The following is a 19697-nucleotide window of genomic DNA, read 5'->3' as shown; positions in this document are numbered from 1 at the left end:
ATTCATAATCATTAAATACTATTAAAATACTGAGAACAAAAATAAACACACACTAACACGTATTTTTCGTATCTTGACCATAGACTGTATAAAAACATGGACGGCTTTTCTCATTCAAACTCGCTTGCTCACACTCTCGCTTCCAGCTCGCCATGTCTCCACATTGGATTGTAGGCAAGCTTCAGCAAATGTACATTGGTTGTGCACTCGAAATCAGAATACATTGTGGGTAAAAAGTAGTGGATGAATGTAGGGAATGAAGTCGTTCACTCAGAATTCTGACAGCACTAAAAAATGGCTGACACCCGATATAGTGCACTATATAGTGGACAGGGAGCGGTTTCAGACAGCTAAAGAGTTCTTGAGATACTTGGTCATTGAAATAGGTGTTACAGAGGTTCAGTGTGAGAGTTCTTTACAATGGCAGTACTCCCAAGTCATTGTGAGAATTATTTAAATGTTCCAATAAACATCATTGTTATCATCGGTCATATGTATTTTAGAGGCTTCATTCTCTGCAGTAATAATTTGAATGGTACAGGGTTTGAAAATAAAGGGGCTCACAATATATTGGTTATTTGTATGCATGTTTGTGTCTTTGTGTGTGTATATGTATATACAGGTTCATCTCAATAAATTAGAGTTTCTGTTAAATGTGAGCCAAAATCATCACAATTTAATGAACCAAATACTTAAAACTACTTCAATCTTTGTGCACTGAATTTATTTAATCGTTTCACAATTTGAGTTGAATTACTGAAATAAATGAACTTTTCCAAGACATTCTAATTTGAGATGCACTTGTTTACATATAAAAGGAATATGAAGACCTGCACAAATAAAATTAATACCATATGAGTGGGGTAGGGCAATGTCTATAGTAACATATTAAACTGTAAAATAAAATTATTTACAGTTCAGATACAAGTTTTCACAAAAATACAGTTTTATAAAATTATAGACTTCACATTTCCTTTAAACTATTATCTCGATAGATAGATGGATGGTTAGTTACAGATATATAATATATTGGATTAATTTAGATGAACTATTTCAAGAGGGTTACCAATGGGTATGTTTAGGCTTAGGAGTGGTTAGGACAATAATTACCGTATTTTTCAGACTATAAGTCGCACCTGAGTATAAGTCGCATCAGTCCAAAAATAGGTCATGATGAGGAAAAAAACATATATAAGTCGCACTGGACTATAAATCGCATTTATTTAGAACCAAGAACCAAGAGAAAACATTACCGTCTACAGCCGCGAGAGGGCGCTCTGGGGTAGGCTACAGGAGCACTGAGCAGCATTAGAGCGCCCTCTCACGGCTGTAGACGGTAATGTTTTCTCTTGGTTCATGTCAAATTAATTTTGATAAGTCGCACCTGACTATAAGTCGCAGGACCAGCCAAACTATGAAAAAAGTGCGACTTATAGTCTGGAAAATACGGTACTTAATAATATAGAGAATTGAATATCAAGTGTGAACAGAAAAAGTATGAACTGCTAATACAAACCCGATTCCAAAGAAGTTGGGACACTGTACAAACTGTGAGTAAAAAAAAAAATGGAATAATTTACAAATCCCACAAAATTATTTTATTCACAATAGAATATAGATAACATATCAAATGTTGAAAGTGAGACATTTTGAAATGTCATGCCAAATATTGGCTCATTTTGGATTTCATGAGAGCTAACGTAGACTAACCATGTTCCGTACAAAACGATGTTCCGTACAGGTGACGTTTTAGCACCGATTGCAGAATAAATAATTACAGTTCATACATAAACTATATATCTGTGTCATCCTTATGTTTCTCTCTTTCACCTCCGATCTAAACAGAGACCCATCCGCTATTTGTTTCAGTAAGATTTGTGTAAGTTTGCTCGTTGCGCCCACCGCGCTTGAAAATGGACGTTGGGGAAGGTTACTTCAAAACTTCAGCTTGGGAGGGAAGACAACTAGAGCAGCGAAAATGTACATTTCTATTCCACTTATGTTTCCCACAGTACTACAGCCTTTATTAAATATTATTAATATTGTTATCACAAATTGTTAAATATATTACCTTTTGCTGAATAAATGCATTGAAATGGGAATGTTTAAGCATCGATTGCGGGCGATGACCATTTAGCGTTACCCTTACCTGAGATAGGCAGCAGAGATCTCTTACTTTATGAAGTTTTCACATTGGTTAACCTTTTTTTATTATTAATCAGTGCAAATTATTTGCCATTCTCGTCTTCTGCATCTTCAGAAAGATATGGAAATGATTTTCACTAACCTTTCACATGGTTCATGCTTAACTCACATGTCATAATCAATATCACGACACAATCATGCCTAACTCGCATGCGCCCTTTATTAAAGCAGCAATTAACTTGTATTTTAATCAAATAAAAAGGTACTAATCTTTGATATTCATTGAAATTGTTTTCTTGCAGTTATAATAAATAAACAGTTCCCTTTTGATCAGTTAAATGTCAATTTTCGCCAATAAAATCAAGTTATGAGCACTGTACGGAACACCATTATAAGCCTGTACGGAACACCGTTAACCCCTATCATCTTCCGTACACTGGCGGAGGTGGTACTTTTCTCCAGTTTTCTCAAAAACTATTGGTCCTAAAGACATCAATCAAAGTGTAGACTGTATAATAGGTATTCCCCCGGAGAATGAGCACACAAGCATGCTTGTCTGTCTTTCAACGCCGGAGGAGTGGTCACTGGCATGCGGTGAATTGCGAAAAGTGTACGGAACATGGTTAGTCTACGTTACACATTCCAAAAAACAATCTGTTTTGCAGATGGTTATAAAAAAAAGAGGGGATGCCACACAGTGGTAAACATGGCCTTGTTCCAACTTTTTTTAGATGTGTTGATGAATGAACTTATTTTTCCCTTAAAATGATACATTTTCTCAGTTTAAACATTTGATATGTAATCTATATTGTATTCTAAGAATATAATAAGATCATAATAAGAAAAAAAAATTATAGGGCCTGAAACTGCAGCCTCCAGTATTGCAGGAATACCCTACTCCAATAAAACAGGCTAATTGAAAATGCACATTCATTCTCTGCCAGCAGGAGGTGCTTTTAGAATGGCAGAAATATAACCGTTTCCCCGGTAATGGCAGAACACAAAGCAGCACTCTAAAACATGCAGTGCTGGTGTTTATTTAATGAAATCATAGCCTTTTGAGGTTTAATCATCAAATTAAGCCAAGATTCAAGACCTCCTGAAATCATTATTAAGACTTTCTTGTACAAATTATGGCCTTCAATTTGATACAACTAAATTTAAGACTTTTTAAGGACCCACGGAAACCCTGTATTATAATTTAAAATAACCTACTATTTTTATATATTTTGAAATGTCACATGATCCATTAGAAATGATTTAAATACGCTGATTTGATGCTATTTTTTTTTTTCAAATTATGTTTGCCGTGACAGTTTACATTACATTGTTGCAATGCCTAAATTTACCATTTAGATTGCAACATAAAAAATGTATAGGTATTCTCCATTTAGAACACGTCATGTTTTGAAATTAGTGACTTAAATGTACCAGTCGCATCTGGTGCACAGGTGAAAGTTTATGTCATGTGTGCACACCTGCTCAGCCTTTGCAATGTCCTCACAGATGTTAGACAGAGAATGATTCACAAACCTTTTCATCTGCTATGATGTCACTGTCGGAACACAGGTTGCCCAACTCAGGAGCAGGTTTTACCCTACAAGCACACAAATGTTGTCCATGTTTGGATGATGAGGTTCTGCCCACACTACGTGGGTAACTGGGTTATTTCTCCCTATAGAAACCGAGATTGTCAACAAAGGCAAAAACTGGGCACATGGCCAAAATCTATCTGGTTCTGTTGACAGGCTTGAAGGTTTGGTGGCCTTCTCACAATAATGTAATCATTATCAGATCATCTCAGCACTATGTTGCTTTTCCATATCCTCCCCATGTTCATTCCATTGAGTGTTTTTTTTCCCTTTTCTTTCAGTTTTCCCCATTTCTTTCCCTCTATTTCCCTTTTTCTAGCACATGGTGTACCGGAGAGCACAGGCTTCTGCAGAACATTGCATGCCAGATGCTTCCCTTTGGCACTTTGTCTTGTTAGGTTTGTCAGAGAGTTGTTTTCAAGTGATTGTTGGCCTTCAGTTTATAGGCCTTGATTTAGATGCTAAACACTTTGCAAAGCGTAGCTCTAAATGTGAACTGCAAGAGTTCTAAAATTGTGGAAATAAAAACTAGTAGAACTTGCTTTAATTTAAGTTAGTAAACCCTTAGAAATTTCCATTCATAACGCACACCAAGACATTCATGCTGTGTGCCAAATCAATTTTAATAGGGTAGTTAAATAGATTCATTGTTAATCCCTTCAGCACTGTGCGCTTCATTGTGGAAATAAAGATCATTGTACTTCTGGAATATGGCCTGAAGACGATTTCCTGCTTGGATGCTTTGGTTCAGACCTGGCCGTCTACCTCCTTTCCTGACCAGAGTCTTATAAAAATTTGGGTAACTGTTTTCCAAACAACATGACTAAATATAAAATTCTGTGCAGAATTTTTGCTTCACTCAGTGGAAAATATGACCATATTTGCTCCTTAGAGTTTTATTTTTTTATTTTATTATTTTTTTAAACACATTTGGGAATAGAAAATTGAAAAAAATCACAATTTGTTCCTGTGCGTGACCATAACGTAAAGACTGAAATGACATGCCGTCATGTAAATAAAATAAATAACATAAGGCTATTTAAATTTGTTTAATAAAAGAACAAGTTATAGACCTGTTCTATCAGAAAGGTAACTTTAAATGAGTTCTGTTGTGATCTGGCACTATAGAGATAATATTCTTAAATAAAATTATAATATTAATGGCAGGGGAAACACTGAATAATAACTTCACAGTACACAGGCGTACTGTTAGTGTGTTTTAGCAATTGATTTATGAAATACTTGACATCTAGTACTGCACAAGTAAGCTGGATGTCAGTGATCTCCATTTGAGGTATTCTGTTAAAATGAAAGTGTCTTCAGCCAGTCTGTGTTCTGTAATTGATCTTGACTGCATTGTTTGAGATCACAGTTGCTGATTGTAACGTTACTTTCGCAACCTCTATGCACAATGTTTTGTTTTTCCCCCGTTGTTTTAAAAGAGAATTATTGAAATTACTTTTAGGAATTTATCTGTTATAATATTTGAGAGTAGGTTACGCTAGTTTTCATAACAGGGTGAGTGTATATCTCTTTGATGTTTATTTAGCCTCTAATTGATATCCTATAATTTTAACTATCATACAGTAAGATGAAAATATGACTAAAATATGACAACTCACCAAAACGCTCAGACATTTAGTCGACTAAAACTTGACTAAAACTAAAACAGGACAAGTTGACTAAACATGATAAAAACTGAAAGTTACATTTGACACAGGACTAAAGACTAAATTAAAAATAGCTTGCAAAATTAACACATCTGTCAAATCCTGGGTGTTATGACGGTATATATCTGCAGAATATCTATCATTAGAGATTTTGCTATATCGTGTATTCCGCGGTATGCAAATATTTCTGTGAAACCATAGTACTACTTAAAAGTTATATACACCTTGGAGAGACATATGAATGAGAAAATAAAGAGTGGGAAGTACTTGATAGTTATTAAGTGCAATAAGCAGTGAAAAAGAACTCAATGCAGTGCTCGCACTGACTGACACACACACACACACACACACACTGAGAAAGCCCCTCTCTCAGACAGCATGCAATTTCGAAAAAATATCTCTTTTGTGCTTGAATGGTCAAATACGCACACAATTATGTCAAAATGCCCTTCGTGTGGAGTATCTGTGTAAACATAGTCAGTTGTGTCTTAAATAAATGTAAACAGTCGAGTGAGAAACGGATGTGTATCAGTTGGTCTTTAAGGGATAGCAGTGTAATTTACCTGCTGCTGTTTGTCATGATTAATGTGAATCACTCACTGCACTTGACTGAATCACTTTTGGATCTTTAAGAATCAGTTTGATTGATACAGTGAAGACTATGCAGTGTTTTATACACTAAATTATATTTCTGTGAAATTTCTTACTACATGTTAAAGGGGTCCTAGGATACCCATTTTTCACAAGTTGATATGATTCTTTAGAGTCTTAATGAAAAGTCTGTAACATAGTTTCTTTAAAATTTCTCAATTGTAGTGTAAAAAACTTATAAAAAAAAACTAAACTAAACTAAAAAAAAAAACTAATAAAACTGTCTCGAGATTAAAATCATTTATAATAAAAAAAATATATATATTATCATAATGTAAATCGAATTGCATCGTGAGCTGAGTGAATCACTACATCCCTAAAAATTAGGATTGTTTAAATGTGTTTTTTTCATTATATTAATAGTTGTTTTGGGATCATTTACACAGCAGCACACATACAGTGACTATGACTGTGTCTGATGTATATTTAGAGGAAATACCTTGGGCATTCATCAAGGTACTGCCATTTGCCTCTAAGGCTGTACTTTTTCTACTAAAGTTATGTACCCATTAGGTGTTTCACATTTGATGTAGTTCCCAGTTGCCCCTCTCCTCACCTCTAACTAGTCTGGCAAAACAAGTTGTGGCATGTAAAAAGGAAGTTTTTGCTTTTTATGCATCCTTCCCTATCTCCTCTGGATAAATGATCACTTATTGTTTCAAAAAAGCCTCAAGGTACAAGTGCTCTGCAGTTCTAAGTCTTTAATTAGGTTTATTTTTTTCTCATAGGAAATAGATAATAGTTTAATGTGGCATAGCTTGTGTCCCAGCATCAGGTTCCAATTGTAGGTAGGGTGGCTGACAGGAGAGAGTGTGTATGTGAGAGTTTCATGACTAGTTTTGGCTCATGTCCCAAATTCCTTAACTATAGTGTTTGTGTGTTGCCTGGTTGGACTTTGTCTCGGTCGAGTGAACGGCTATTTTTTTCACGTACTGTATGTCTTCTTTAACATCATTGACCACTACTGTAGCATCACCTCAGATTCCAAGAAGATATGTCTTAAAGTAGAAAGTGCTTTGTGTAAGATGGGTCATGGATGGGTCTTCCAACATGTCAATGGCTTGAAACATACCACCAAGGCAACAAAGGAGTGGCTCAAGAAGAAGAACATTAAGGTCATGGAGTGGCCTAGGCAGTCTCCAGACCTCAAACCTATAAAAATTCTGTGGAGGGAGCTGAAACTTCGATTTGCCAAATGACAGCCAAGAAACTTTAAGGATTTAGAGAGGACCTGTAAAGAGGGGTGATCAAAATCCCTCCTGAGATGTGTGCAAACCTGGTGACCAACTACAAAAAACGTCTTACCTCTGTATTTGCCAAGGGTTTATGTCATGTACTAAGTCATGTTTTGCTCGGGGATCAAATACTCAGTTTACTCGCTGAAATGCAAATCAATTTCTAACCTTTAAATAAGGTTTTTTTTTTTTTTGGATTGTTTTGGTTGGTTTTCTGTCTGCTTTATCCATTAAAATAAAACTACCATAAAAATTACAGACACTTCATTTCTTTGTAAGTGGGCTAACTTACAAAATCAGCAGGGGATCAAATAAATATTTCCCCCACTGTGAGTCTTTTTCTTTTTATCTGTATTTATTATCTTTGTATATTTTTATATATTTTATCTATATTTATTATCTTTATACTTATTTCTGTTTACTAAGTTATTAAATTACCGTTTAATTAGTTTAATAATTTTTCAGTACTTTTTGAGGATTTGTTTGAATTTTATTTCTGAATTACCATAGTATTCTGCAGTGAAATTTAGCTGGTATCTAAAATCTAGACGTCATAGCAACCTTATTTAAAGTAAATATTTAATATTTATCACATATATATATCACGTCTTTAAATAAATAAGTTTTAAATAAAACAATAAAACAAAGTTTTGGTCATATGGCCCGCTCATAATCATGTTAAATAATTTTGATCACAATACTGAGAAAAATAATCGTGATTGTTATTTTTGCCGTAATTGAGCAGCCCTAGTTGTTTTTCTCTAAGAGGAACAGAATAGTGTCTAGGATATTCTTCAGTTTTTCTCCCTTTTGTGTTTCACAGCTGACGCAGAGTAAATGATTGTTAAGTTAAATATTTCTTTAAAACTTTACAGATGAAATTCCTGATATGCGGTGAACATGTCAAGTACCTAAAGCAGTCACATGCTTCAGTACTGTTTATGGCCCAACAAAGCCATAATCCTCACTTGCCAAACATTTCAGTCACTCAGGTTCCTTCTTTTTCTTGGAGAGCTGATTTCAGATAAGGGAATGTCTACAAACAGAATGTTTCACTTACAGACTTTTCCATTCTTGTTCCTGCAGGTGTTCTGTTTGCTTTGATCTCCTGACAAACTGGTACTTTGAGAAAGAGGGGAGGCTGTACTGTCACAAACACTACTGCGAGAAGTTTGGGGAATTGTGTCATGGCTGCTCGCTGCTTATGACTGGACCTGCTATGGTAAGAAAAGCCTTGTGAACTTGTCTGAATTGCATGTCAGTGTGTTTATTTTTCAGAGAGTTTCAGCAAAAAACAAAAAATCTACTGAGAGAGTAAAGAAATAGACTATCCGTAGAAAGGCCTTAAGAAGAAGATTTCACAAGGCAAATGCTAACCTGCACAAGAACCACTTAGATAACATGCCATTGTCTCATTAAGTAAATATTTACATGGCTAAAACAAGAGGTCTAATGAAGGCAGGCAAAAGTCAATAAGTGCAGATGTTTCATGGTACTGAAGAGGTCACTGATAAGGTTAAGGGTGGTTTAAACTTTCTTTTCCACTTTTCCACTTCTAATGTGTGCAAATGAATCACATAAGTAATACTTGTGGGACGAAATCATATGAAAGACACAAAGCTTGAATCTTTCCTTGCGTCATCATTACAAAATGATTTCTCATACTTATGAATCTAAAACTTCCCTGCAGCTGTCTCTCGCATGAATCACTTACCCTCATGTTGTTTTGCAAAACACGAAAGATTTATTGAAGAATGTTTCTGTTTATTTTATCTACGAAGATCAATTGAATCTAATACTGTCTAGCTCCAAAATGAACATTTTAATTAATTTGTATGTATTTATTTCTAGCTTTCAGAGCTTAAAGGTAAAGGTATTTCTTTGTTTTTCTTTCTTCTCCTTCTAGGATATATAACTAATTAGTTTTGTCTTTGAATCATAGCAGTCTTTATATCATATCTCACTGAAATCATATCTCAGTCTTGAAGGCTGATCTGAAGGCTGGAGTGGCCTCAGTGTTGTGTGCTGTTTCATCATGCATCTGGAATGCCTTTGCATGGGCTTCAATGAGGAGCTTTGTAATTATGACGAAGCCGTATCAATGTGTGAGAGAGACTTTCAAATCCATCTCTTATTTAATCGAATCAGTGCTAAAAAAAAAAACGGTAGTTTTTCAATGGGTTCAGAGAGAAAAGGGGGAGAGAGAAGATAATTTGCCAGCGAGCAAATCTCATAATGGGCCTTTTCTGTTTGGGCCCAGATTGACGGATGCCAAGTATTTCTGGTCAGGGTGCGTTGCCAATTGTGGGCTCAGAAACACAACCGGCAGGGTGTCAAAACCTCTGAAAGACAGGCAGGGAGAAATCACATGCTCAGCTGAAGTGCTGGTTTATATGTGTTTGTGCATTTGCATAGACCATCCATGATAATGAAAACTTCTCTTTGGGTGGATTAAAGTTACTCACTGTTCAGCTGAGTTCAGTTTTTAATCGTTTCCCCACCTCTTTTCTTCATCCTGGAGTTTAATTGTCTAAAAGCTGATGTTGTGGATCTGCTACCGCTTTTTAGCATATCACATTCTTGGGTGACAAACTCTAATGTAGATTTTTTTTTCTTCTATGTTCTGTGTTCAGTTAGCCGTGGTGATATGACTCTTTGTGTCCTAAGGGAGGGGAGGCTCTTTTACAAAGTACTGCTGGGAAACAGTCTTTCTCACATGCACATTCACACTCTGCTGTAACACACAGACAGGAATGATGTATATGCACAAAACACTAGAACACCATGCTTACTCACAGGTTGAACCAAGTGTCAAGCTGTTACACTAACTTCCACTGTAAATGTAGACATTTGTTTACATCACTCCCATACGTTGTCAGGACAGTGAGTTATTTTATATACAGTACAATGCATAAAAAAGAAAAAGAAAAAAAAAAAAGAAAAAAAAAAAAAATTATATATATATATATATATATATATATATATATATATATATATATATAATATATTAATTCTGTCAGTGTTATTATTATTATTGAGTGTTATGGTAATTTGCAATGGTGAGATTCTTTGACATTTTATGCTAGAATTACCAAGACCAAAACCAAGTAGTCATAAAATCCCCTAATTGCCTGTCTACATGTTCTGAACTCTGATTGTTGAATAGTTTAGTCTTCATGAGGGGGTGTGGCTTCCCCAGCCAAGAAATTACCCAAGAATTTGGTTAGTCAAACCCTGGGACCGTTGATTCACAGCTTGGTTAACATAACTGCTAATCTGCCTTTTGTGGTTCACATTAAATGAAACCTCAGTGTGACCTCATACTTTCTCAATTCAGCCACTCTGAAGGGAAGAGCCAGAGGGTTATTGGTTAAATAATTTTCCATTCAAAATAAAAGAACAAAAGGTTGTTTCTATTCTGAAACCCTTCTTAATTGGCAGCTATTTTTATATTGAATTTATACAAGTAAATGAGAGTGGGCATACCGTGTGTTTATCTTGGTATTGAGACTTTTTGAGTATTTATGCTATATATTTATAGTGTGTGTGTGTGTGTGTATGTATATATGTATATATGTAACATTAGAGCTGTAAAGAAAGGAATCTGGGGTATTTCATTGTTTACATTTAAAATATGGTTGGGTGTTTTATTTCTGTGGAATTGTATCTGCTAATTACTAGTAAATAGATGTTTATGGTTAATGTATTTCTTGTAAATTCTCAGATTAAAATCTTATGTATGGTTGCATATTTGAATGTTTTTTCCGGTTTATACATTTTTCAGGGTGAAACACCAATGAATCAAAGTAAAAAAGGGGCAAACAAAAAGAATAAACTTTTCTTGTAAATTTGTATTTTCTAAGATTCATGTAAGGGAGGTCCAAGCAAGAGCCTGCTTTAGAGGTAGGTGGTGTTAAACAGAGATTGACAGAAATGATGTGTTGTCTAAGGGCATGGGATCACGGCTGTGGAGAAGGGTCTGGCAGCCTTATGTCACTTCTGATAACAGACAGACTCAGACACATGCAGGTGTTACAGAAAAAGACAGGATACACACTCACGTCACTGTTAAAGAACGCAGACTGAACGAAGACCGTGCACTGACACAAAGCAGCTGAAGCACAATGAAGGCATGATCCACCATGCCTGGGCTTGGCAGAAAGAGCAATCTGCATACACGCAGGATACAGGAATATCCCAGAAAGAGTATATCTGGACCACTGTCAGGGCTGGTGTTGCTGGTCCTGAGGATTATTGTAAGACCGTATGGCAGTGTTCTGATGTGGACTGGGCATTCGTGTGTTTCAGGTGGCAGGAGACTATAAATACCATCCCGAATGCTTTGTGTGTTTAAGCTGCAGAGTGGTGATTGAGGATCAGGATTCCTATGCCTTAGTGGAACGTACTAAACTCTACTGGTGAGCAACTTTACACATTTCACCTTCAAACTGTACATGTATTTACTGTAGACTGTACTGGTGAGGAAACCTTACACGCATTAGCTTCAAACTGTAGTGATGATTCCTCTCTGTTGACTTTACAAATCTTAGCTAGGGTGACCAGATGTCCCGGTTTTATGAGGTGTGCCCTGGTGTCCTGACAATTCACAAAAAAATTTAAATATGTCCCACTTCCAGTTGTAGGCTTACTGACTTAAAATATTAATTATCTTTAATATCCTTTTAAGCTATGATCTCTGGTTGTCATTTGTGTTGTTTAATAGGATGACATTACAGTTAAGCAAACTGGTCAAAATCTATTTTCTTGTGAAACACAATTGTTTTTTGCAAGGAAACTAATTTTATGCAAATCTGGCTTTTTTAACATTCATTTTATAATATAATTGATTAATTCTTTAATAAATTGACCCATTTATTTGAAAGTACCAACTTACAAAATAATGGTTTTATGTACCGTACACACATTTGTTCTATTCATGTTTCATGAATAAGGCCCATTAGTTCCAAATTTTACTGAGGAAACATCACATAACTGCGAACAACCCATAAGTAGCCTTTACAGGTTAAATTCAACCTGTGGGAACTTAAATGCATATTTGAGTTCAGGTAAGCAGCGATATTTAATACTTGTATATTTAATCATAACCTCCCAAACTCTTTTATTTATTTTGACTCTAGTTTATCTTCATTTGTTGTTTTCAGTAAAGCGCAGGCAGGTTGACACACATCTGCATGTTTCATAACATGTCTAGAGATGACTTGCTCCTGTCAGGTCTTGTCCTGAAAGTTCAGGTCCTAAAGTTTTCGAACTCTAGTGAGGCATTTCAACTTCTCTCTCTTACTCAGTGGTAAATGCTACAAGCAGGTGGTCCTAACACCAATGCTGGAGAAGCGGGGTTTGGTTGACTCTCCAACGGACCTGCTCCCTCACACAGTGACTCTGGTGTCCATGCCTGCTGCCACCAATGGTAAAAGAGGTTTCTCTGTCAGTGTGATTAGAGACTGCACCAGTGCCACGGCCAGTGTTCAGGTCAAAGAGTAAGTAAAGACATGTGAAATTAACACTTGATGTATTTTTTAATTACTTTTGCTTGAGATCTTTGTTTGAGTCCTTGTTAAGCAAGCAGTCAAATAAAGCTGAATATGTTGAGAAACATTTGGAATAATAGAGACTTGCTTAAGTTATTTATCACCTCGGAGATTCACCACAATGTCACCACACCCAGTGCCAGAGACAGATGGAATGGGTTGCATAACTGTGGTGATACGACTGCGTATGTTGGACTGAGGGCACAAACTGCCTCTTTCTTTGTGTTCTTCAGACGTGAAACCATAACAAAAAGCTATGAGATTCATATCCATATTCATGTTTTTTCATGATGGGAATCTCCCAAAATCTTATCCTTATAGGGTCAGAGGGATGCATATTAGTCCAGAGGTTCGGAACGCCATCCATGTTGGGGACCGAATTCTGGAGATCAATGGACTCCCGGTGTCAGCTCTGATGGAGGAGGAGGTACTTTGCATTTTTACCACTACCATTCTTGGTATTAGCTTTGAGGTTAGGTGAAATTGTGCCAATGTTAACTTGCAATGTGACAGTACAGAGGAACAGCATGGTAAGAATTTGGAATACAAACTCATACTATAGCTTGTCCTAGTACCTACAATGACACTCCGTTCATACTATGGTAATTATTTTAACCTGGTCATGCACTAAATTTACACAACTCCCTAGAAACAGGCTGTGTTTGTTATATGGCTTTGATGTGTTTCTTTTTGGATCATAATACATGTGACACTTTGGCTGCATTTACACTTGGCATTAACACGCGATCATCGTGATCCGATCAAGCAGATCATATCATGAATCAATCAGAACATGTTTTTTTACACTTGGCAACATCATCTGACTTTTCTGTTTGGATAACCAATCGGATCTGTCTTTCCCGCGCAATATTTAAGTAAGTCTGCAGAGGATGGCCCAGTGCAAAGTCAACCTGAAGTGGTGGGTTTTCTTTTGAAAATCATTTTCAGTCGTGGGTCATTTTACAAATCAAAGAGGGGTGTAGGAGTCTCATAGTGCTCCACACACTTTTTTTTAATGACAGTTCACGAGAAAGGGGGTGGCGTTTTTGGTGACGTCGACCTGTCTATGCAGACACGATGGCTGGATTGCGTTTACATTACATTGAGATCCACAATGCGTCCCCGACTACCTCTGGACCAGGACACGCTTATCGAATAACATTCTGCATTCACAAGTGCATTTACACTTGTCTTCTCAATGTGTATGTGGACAACATCCGGATACTGGTCACATGTTAATGCCTAGTGTAAACGCAGCCTTTGTTGATGTTGCATAAGCAGTATTTAGTTTTCTAAAAAGTAGTCATGCAAGAATTTAACTTTGTAATGCATACCTATCTTGGGAGGTATGTGTATGTAGACTCTTGGACTAAAGTGACTTGTCAGCTCCTACAGTATGTACTGTAAATGCTTTGCATTCTCATTGTGCATTTGTAAATGTAATTTCATTTTCCCACCATTTCTCCTTAACGTCTGAATTCCACTGCTTTATTTCTGCTGTCATGGATTTGTGCCTTAATTTAATCTTGTACAAGGAGGTTTTTGGACAGACTTTGTTTGGCAGCCCTCTGCCCGATGTAATAAGCAGCCTAAACATTTTTTATTATTAAGGACATAGCACTATCTGATCACTTCTGTATTTTCTTTGATATATTGATCTCTGCTACCACTGAATCTAGATCGGTCTCTGTCAGAAGGAGATGCATTAACGAGAACACAATTCATTTATGTAGGCTATATCTTTAACACCAAGCATTTCTGCAGACTGTTGATATTCTCCTTGATTCCTTCAACTCAAAAGTAGAAATAAAAAGAATGTTATTGATGATATTGCTCCAATAATAGTCAGTAAGAAAACAAACAGACAGAAATCAGTTTGGAGAAGATCAACAGCAGTTTAGACTATGAAGAGAAAATCCTATGAAGCAGAAAAGCCAGAGCGGATGTGGCGGAAGACAAAACTTGAAATTCACTATAACATCTATAAAGACAGCCTTCATGCTTTTAATGTGAAACTAGCCACAGCTAGACAAAATTTCTTCTCAAACCTTATAAACAGTAACTTAAATAACACTCGTACTCTTTTTGCCACTGTTGAGAGACTGACAAACCCCCCAATTCAGATTCCCAGTGAAATGCTCTTAGACAGCAAATGCAATGAGTTTGCTTCCTTCTTTTCTGAGAAGATCATCAATATCACGAAGGCGATTAGCACATCCTCAAGTAATGCAAAGGTCAGACAGATTCAGCCACAATATCAAAAAGATACTATGTCTATTCTTGAAGCAGTTAATAGCAAAAATCTGGAAGACATAGTGCAGCACCTAAAATCGCCAACCTGCTATCTTGACACACTTCCCACATCTTTTTTCAAAAGTGTTCAGATTGACCATTTTCAATCTGGTTTTCGACCGCATCAAAGCACAGAGACAGCACTCATTAAGATAATAATTGATATTCGCTTAAATTGTGATTCTGGCAAAATATCGGTGCTGGTATTGCTAGATCTCAGTGCTGCGTTTGACACTGTCGATCATAACATACTACTAGAGAGACTGGAAAACAGGGTCGGGCTTTCTGGGATGGTACTCAAATGATTCAGATCATACTTAGAAGGGAGAGGCTATTATGTGAGTCTAGGAGAGCATAAGTCTAAGTGGACGTCCATGACATGCAGAGTCCCACAAGGGTCAATTCTTGCACCGCTCTTGTTTAGCCGAAGTCAAACAATGATAAAGAACCAAAGTGCCTATCACAGCTATGCTGATAATACCCAGATTTACCTAGCCTTATCTCCAAATGACTACAGCCCCATTGACTCCCTCTGCCAATGCATTGATGAAATTAATAGTTGGATGTGCCAGAACTTTTTTCAGTTAAACAAGGAAAAAACTGAGGTCATTGCATTAGGAAACAAAGATGAAGTTTTCAAGGTGAAAAAATACCTTGACTCTAGGGGTCAAACAACTAAAAATCAAGTCAGGAATCTTGGTGTGATTCTGGAGACAGACCTTAGTTTCAGTAGGCATGTCAAAGCAGTAACTAAATCAGCATACTATCATTTAAAAAACATTTCAAGAATTTTATGTTTTGTTCAAGACTTCTCCAAGACTTGGAGAAACTTGTTCATGCCTTCATCACCAGCAGGGTGGACTATTGTAATGGTCTCCTCACCAGCCTTCACAAGAAGACCATTAGACAGCTGCAGCTCATCCAGAAAACTGCTGCCAGGATTCTGACTAGAACCAGAAAATCTGAGCATATCACACCAGTCCTCAGGTCCTTACACTGGCTTCCAGTTACATTTAGGATTGATTTTGAAAGTACTTTTAATCATATATAAGTCACTAAATGACCTAGGACCGAAAATACTTAGCAGATATGCTCACAGAATATAAACCTAACAGAGCACTCAGATCATTAGGATCGAGTCAGTTAGAAATACCAAGGGTTCACAAAAAACAAGGGGAGTCCTCCTTTAGTTACTAATCAACTTCCAGAAGAGATCAGATGTGCTAAAACGCTGGTCACATTTAAATCTAGACTTAAAACTCATCTGTTTAGCTGTGCGTTTCTTGAATGAGCACTGTGCAATGTCCGAACTGATTGCACTCTATTTTCACTGTTTTTGTAATGTAAAATCATTTTCTGTTTCTAACTGTTATTAAATTCATTTTAAATAAGTACATTTTTTTATAATTTTAAAAGTTTAAAAATTGCTTGTTTTATTTTTATTTTTCTTCATGATTGTTTTACTTTCTTTTATGTAAAGCACTTTGAATTACCATTGTGTACGAAATGTGCTATAAATAAACTTACCTTGCCTAAAGTCCTGTAATCCTAAAAATGGAAAATCCTAAAGTCCTGAAATAAACATACCGTATTTTTCGGACTATAAGTCGCACCTGAGTATAAGTAGCATCAGTCCAAAAATACATCATGATGAGGAAAAAATCATATATAAGTCGCACTGGACTATAAGTCGAATTTATTTAGAACCAAGAGAAAACATTACCGTCTACAGCTGCGAGAGGGCGCTCTATGCTGCTCAGTGTAGACTACAGGAGCACTGAGCAGCATAGAGCGCCCTCTCGCGGCTTTAGACGGTAATGGTAATGTTTTCTCTTGGTTCATTTGTCTTAGTTCATTTCTCTTGGTTCATGTCAAATTAATTTTGATAAATAAGTCGCACCTGACTATAAGTCGCAGGACCAGCCAAACTATGAAAAAAAGTGCGACTTATAGTCCGGAAAATACGGTAATCACAATTACAGAAAGCTTTCAAACATCTTCATTACTGCATGTTCAGATTTGTTGATCTGAAATTTTTATTTATTCAACTGTTCCTGTGTATTACATAATCTTCATTTCAGTGCTGGCTTTGATAATTTATCTTTTGCACCTTCATAAAGAACTTTTGTGTGGCACCAACTTTGACTGGAAGGAAAATCAATGTTATGTAAACAGCACTAATGAACAATACTGAAGTTTTATGACTTAAAGCTGTCCTCTAGGTTTTATTGCTGTTGTGACCCTAATCAAAATAACCACAAGAGTATTTGACCTTCTGAATTTGGATTGGTTGTTCCAGGTGGAGGACTTGATCCATCGGACCAGTCAGACACTGCAGCTTTTGATGGAATATGATCCAGTCAGACAGCGTCTGGACCGACTCCGCCTGGGCTCCCGCAATCAACTGGGTGTCCCCGCGGCTTCCCGTATGCGTATGTCCTCCTCAGCAGATGCTGAGATCGAACGAAGTGTCACAGTGGGCAATGGGACGTTAAAAAGGAGGTCCCTCAGGTAACTTATGTCATTTAATTAGGTGTCATCACGAGGCTTGTGTAGGTTCAACATTCAAAGTTGGAGCACATTTAATTTATATTTTTGATTCCAAGTGGATGTGGATATACAAAGTTGGTGCAAATAAATACATTACACACTTGTTTATCCTTTTCCGATTGATATTAAGTTTGTACAAATATAAAAATTTATCTTTTGTATTGTAGACGTAGCAACAGCACCTGCAAGTCTCCAGTGTCTTCATCTCCAAAGGACCCTCCGATTCTAACTCGAGATATCGGCCGCTCTGAATCCCTACGTTCTACTTCCAGCTGCTCCCACCGTATATTCCGTCCCTGTGACCTCATCCATGGAGAAATCCTAGGAAAAGGTTTCTTTGGACAGGCCATCAAGGTGTGTGTACATTCAACCTTTCCTCATTTTCTGTGTATTGCAATGTCTAGAACTGGTCATTGGTCCCTTAATGTTTTCTAGGAGAGCTGGTTCACTGCATTGAAGCTTAGTTCAGTGCTGGAAGACAGGCTTGAATTTGCTTTCGTAAAGGAATGATAAGTAATTTAGATTCCACAGTTATGAATTGTGGTTTCTTTATTGTATTATTGAACAACTTAGCTAAAGCACTTCTTTAGTGGCATAGTAGTTCCATTCACAGTTGGCAGATGAAATTCATTAAAACTATTTGGTTTTCAATATTTTGGAAGAACTGGAAATAATTTATCTTCCAAACCTAATGCTGTGTGATTTTTTTTTTTTGTAGGTGACCCATAAAGCCACAGGTGAGGTGATGGTGATGAAGGAGTTGATCCGCTGTGATGAAGAGACACAGAAAACATTCCTAAAGGAGGTATGAAGATCCCTTTCTTTCACCACACGTATCACTCATTTCATCCATCTGATTACCATGTAATTTTTCCTTCATGTCTCCTATCTGCTTTTATTCCTTGCATCCCACTGTTGTCTGCTCAGAGCCAGTATCAGGGTGATTTAAACAGCAGATAAAACTGATCCATGTGGCGCCGGGATTCAGTGTTGCTGTAGCGTTTGTGATTGTTTTCAGAGGAAAAGAGACTTGGTCTTAGATTTATCCAGACTATATTTAGTATGAATCATTTCAAGTCAAGTCAAGTTAGGCTTTATTGTCATTCTGCTACGTGTAGACATACAGTGGAACGAAATGTCGTGCCTCACAGGACCACGGTGCTACATAAATACAGACATACAACAATTAAGTAAAACAGTGTAAACCTATAAACAACTAACCTACTGACGCATTTTGACAATATATATACTATATATAAATGTTTGCCTTTACATAAACTAAAAAATAAATAAATAAATACAGACTACACAAATGCTTCACATAACACTGTACATGTGCGAGGGGAAACATAAGTCAAGCAGCTGGCTGGGGAACAGTGCAAGATGATTTGTAGGGCATGAGCATGTAAACAAACATACATATATTAGAATATTTGGGATTATGTACACACAGTAGTGTGTGAAACGTGTACAGGCCCACTCACCTGTGTGTAGCACACTTCAAATTGCACACACACACAAAAAAAAAAGTAAAAAAAAAAAAAAAAAAGTTTCAGACAGTTTTCAGATTTTAAGAATCTTCGCAATTAGTATTTATTCCCCTCACTTTCTCTTTCCCTCTCTCTTTTGCAGGTAAAAGTGATGAGAAGTCTTGATCACCCACACGTTTTGAAGTTCATAGGGGTTTTGTACAAGGACAAACGGCTTAATCTGATAACGGAGTTCATTGAGGGAGGCACCCTAAAGGATTTTATCCGAGATACGGTGCGTCCTGATTTTGAAATCCCCTTTTTCCTTTCCTCTTGCTTCTAGGAAGGACTGTATATCATATGTTAGTGGTTTAGTCTTTATCACTGTCTACATTCACCTGAGATTAACTTTATAAAGAGGAAGGGAGAAGGACAGGGTATAGGGGCTGTAAAATAAAAACAGTCGTTAAAAATGAGAGGAAGAAAATGCAGTTGTGTGGTTGCAGTGGATGAGAGGTAAAAAAGGTATGAAGTGTTTCCAGGT

At 36.7% G+C, this 19697-nt stretch overlaps 1 protein-coding gene across 1 annotated transcript in view; it reads left to right on the top strand.

Moving 5' to 3' along the window:
- The window catches only part of LOC132139887 (LIM domain kinase 2-like), a 29631-nt gene that overhangs the window by 4962 nt on the left and 4972 nt on the right, over positions 1–19697 (top strand). Inside the window, exons 3-10 of the mRNA XM_059548578.1 lie at positions 8380–8515; positions 11602–11711; positions 12600–12791; positions 13164–13269; positions 17434–17645; positions 17852–18038; positions 18403–18489; positions 19317–19448. Of these exons, the coding sequence (XP_059404561.1) occupies positions 8380–8515; positions 11602–11711; positions 12600–12791; positions 13164–13269; positions 17434–17645; positions 17852–18038; positions 18403–18489; positions 19317–19448 (1162 nt within the window). The remainder of the gene's footprint in view (positions 1–8379; positions 8516–11601; positions 11712–12599; positions 12792–13163; positions 13270–17433; positions 17646–17851; positions 18039–18402; positions 18490–19316; positions 19449–19697) is intronic.

This window comes from Carassius carassius, chromosome 4, assembly GCF_963082965.1.
Source record: "Carassius carassius chromosome 4, fCarCar2.1, whole genome shotgun sequence".
NCBI lineage: Eukaryota > Metazoa > Chordata > Actinopteri > Cypriniformes > Cyprinidae > Carassius > Carassius carassius.
This window is presented reverse-complemented; position numbering and strand designations above follow the sequence as displayed.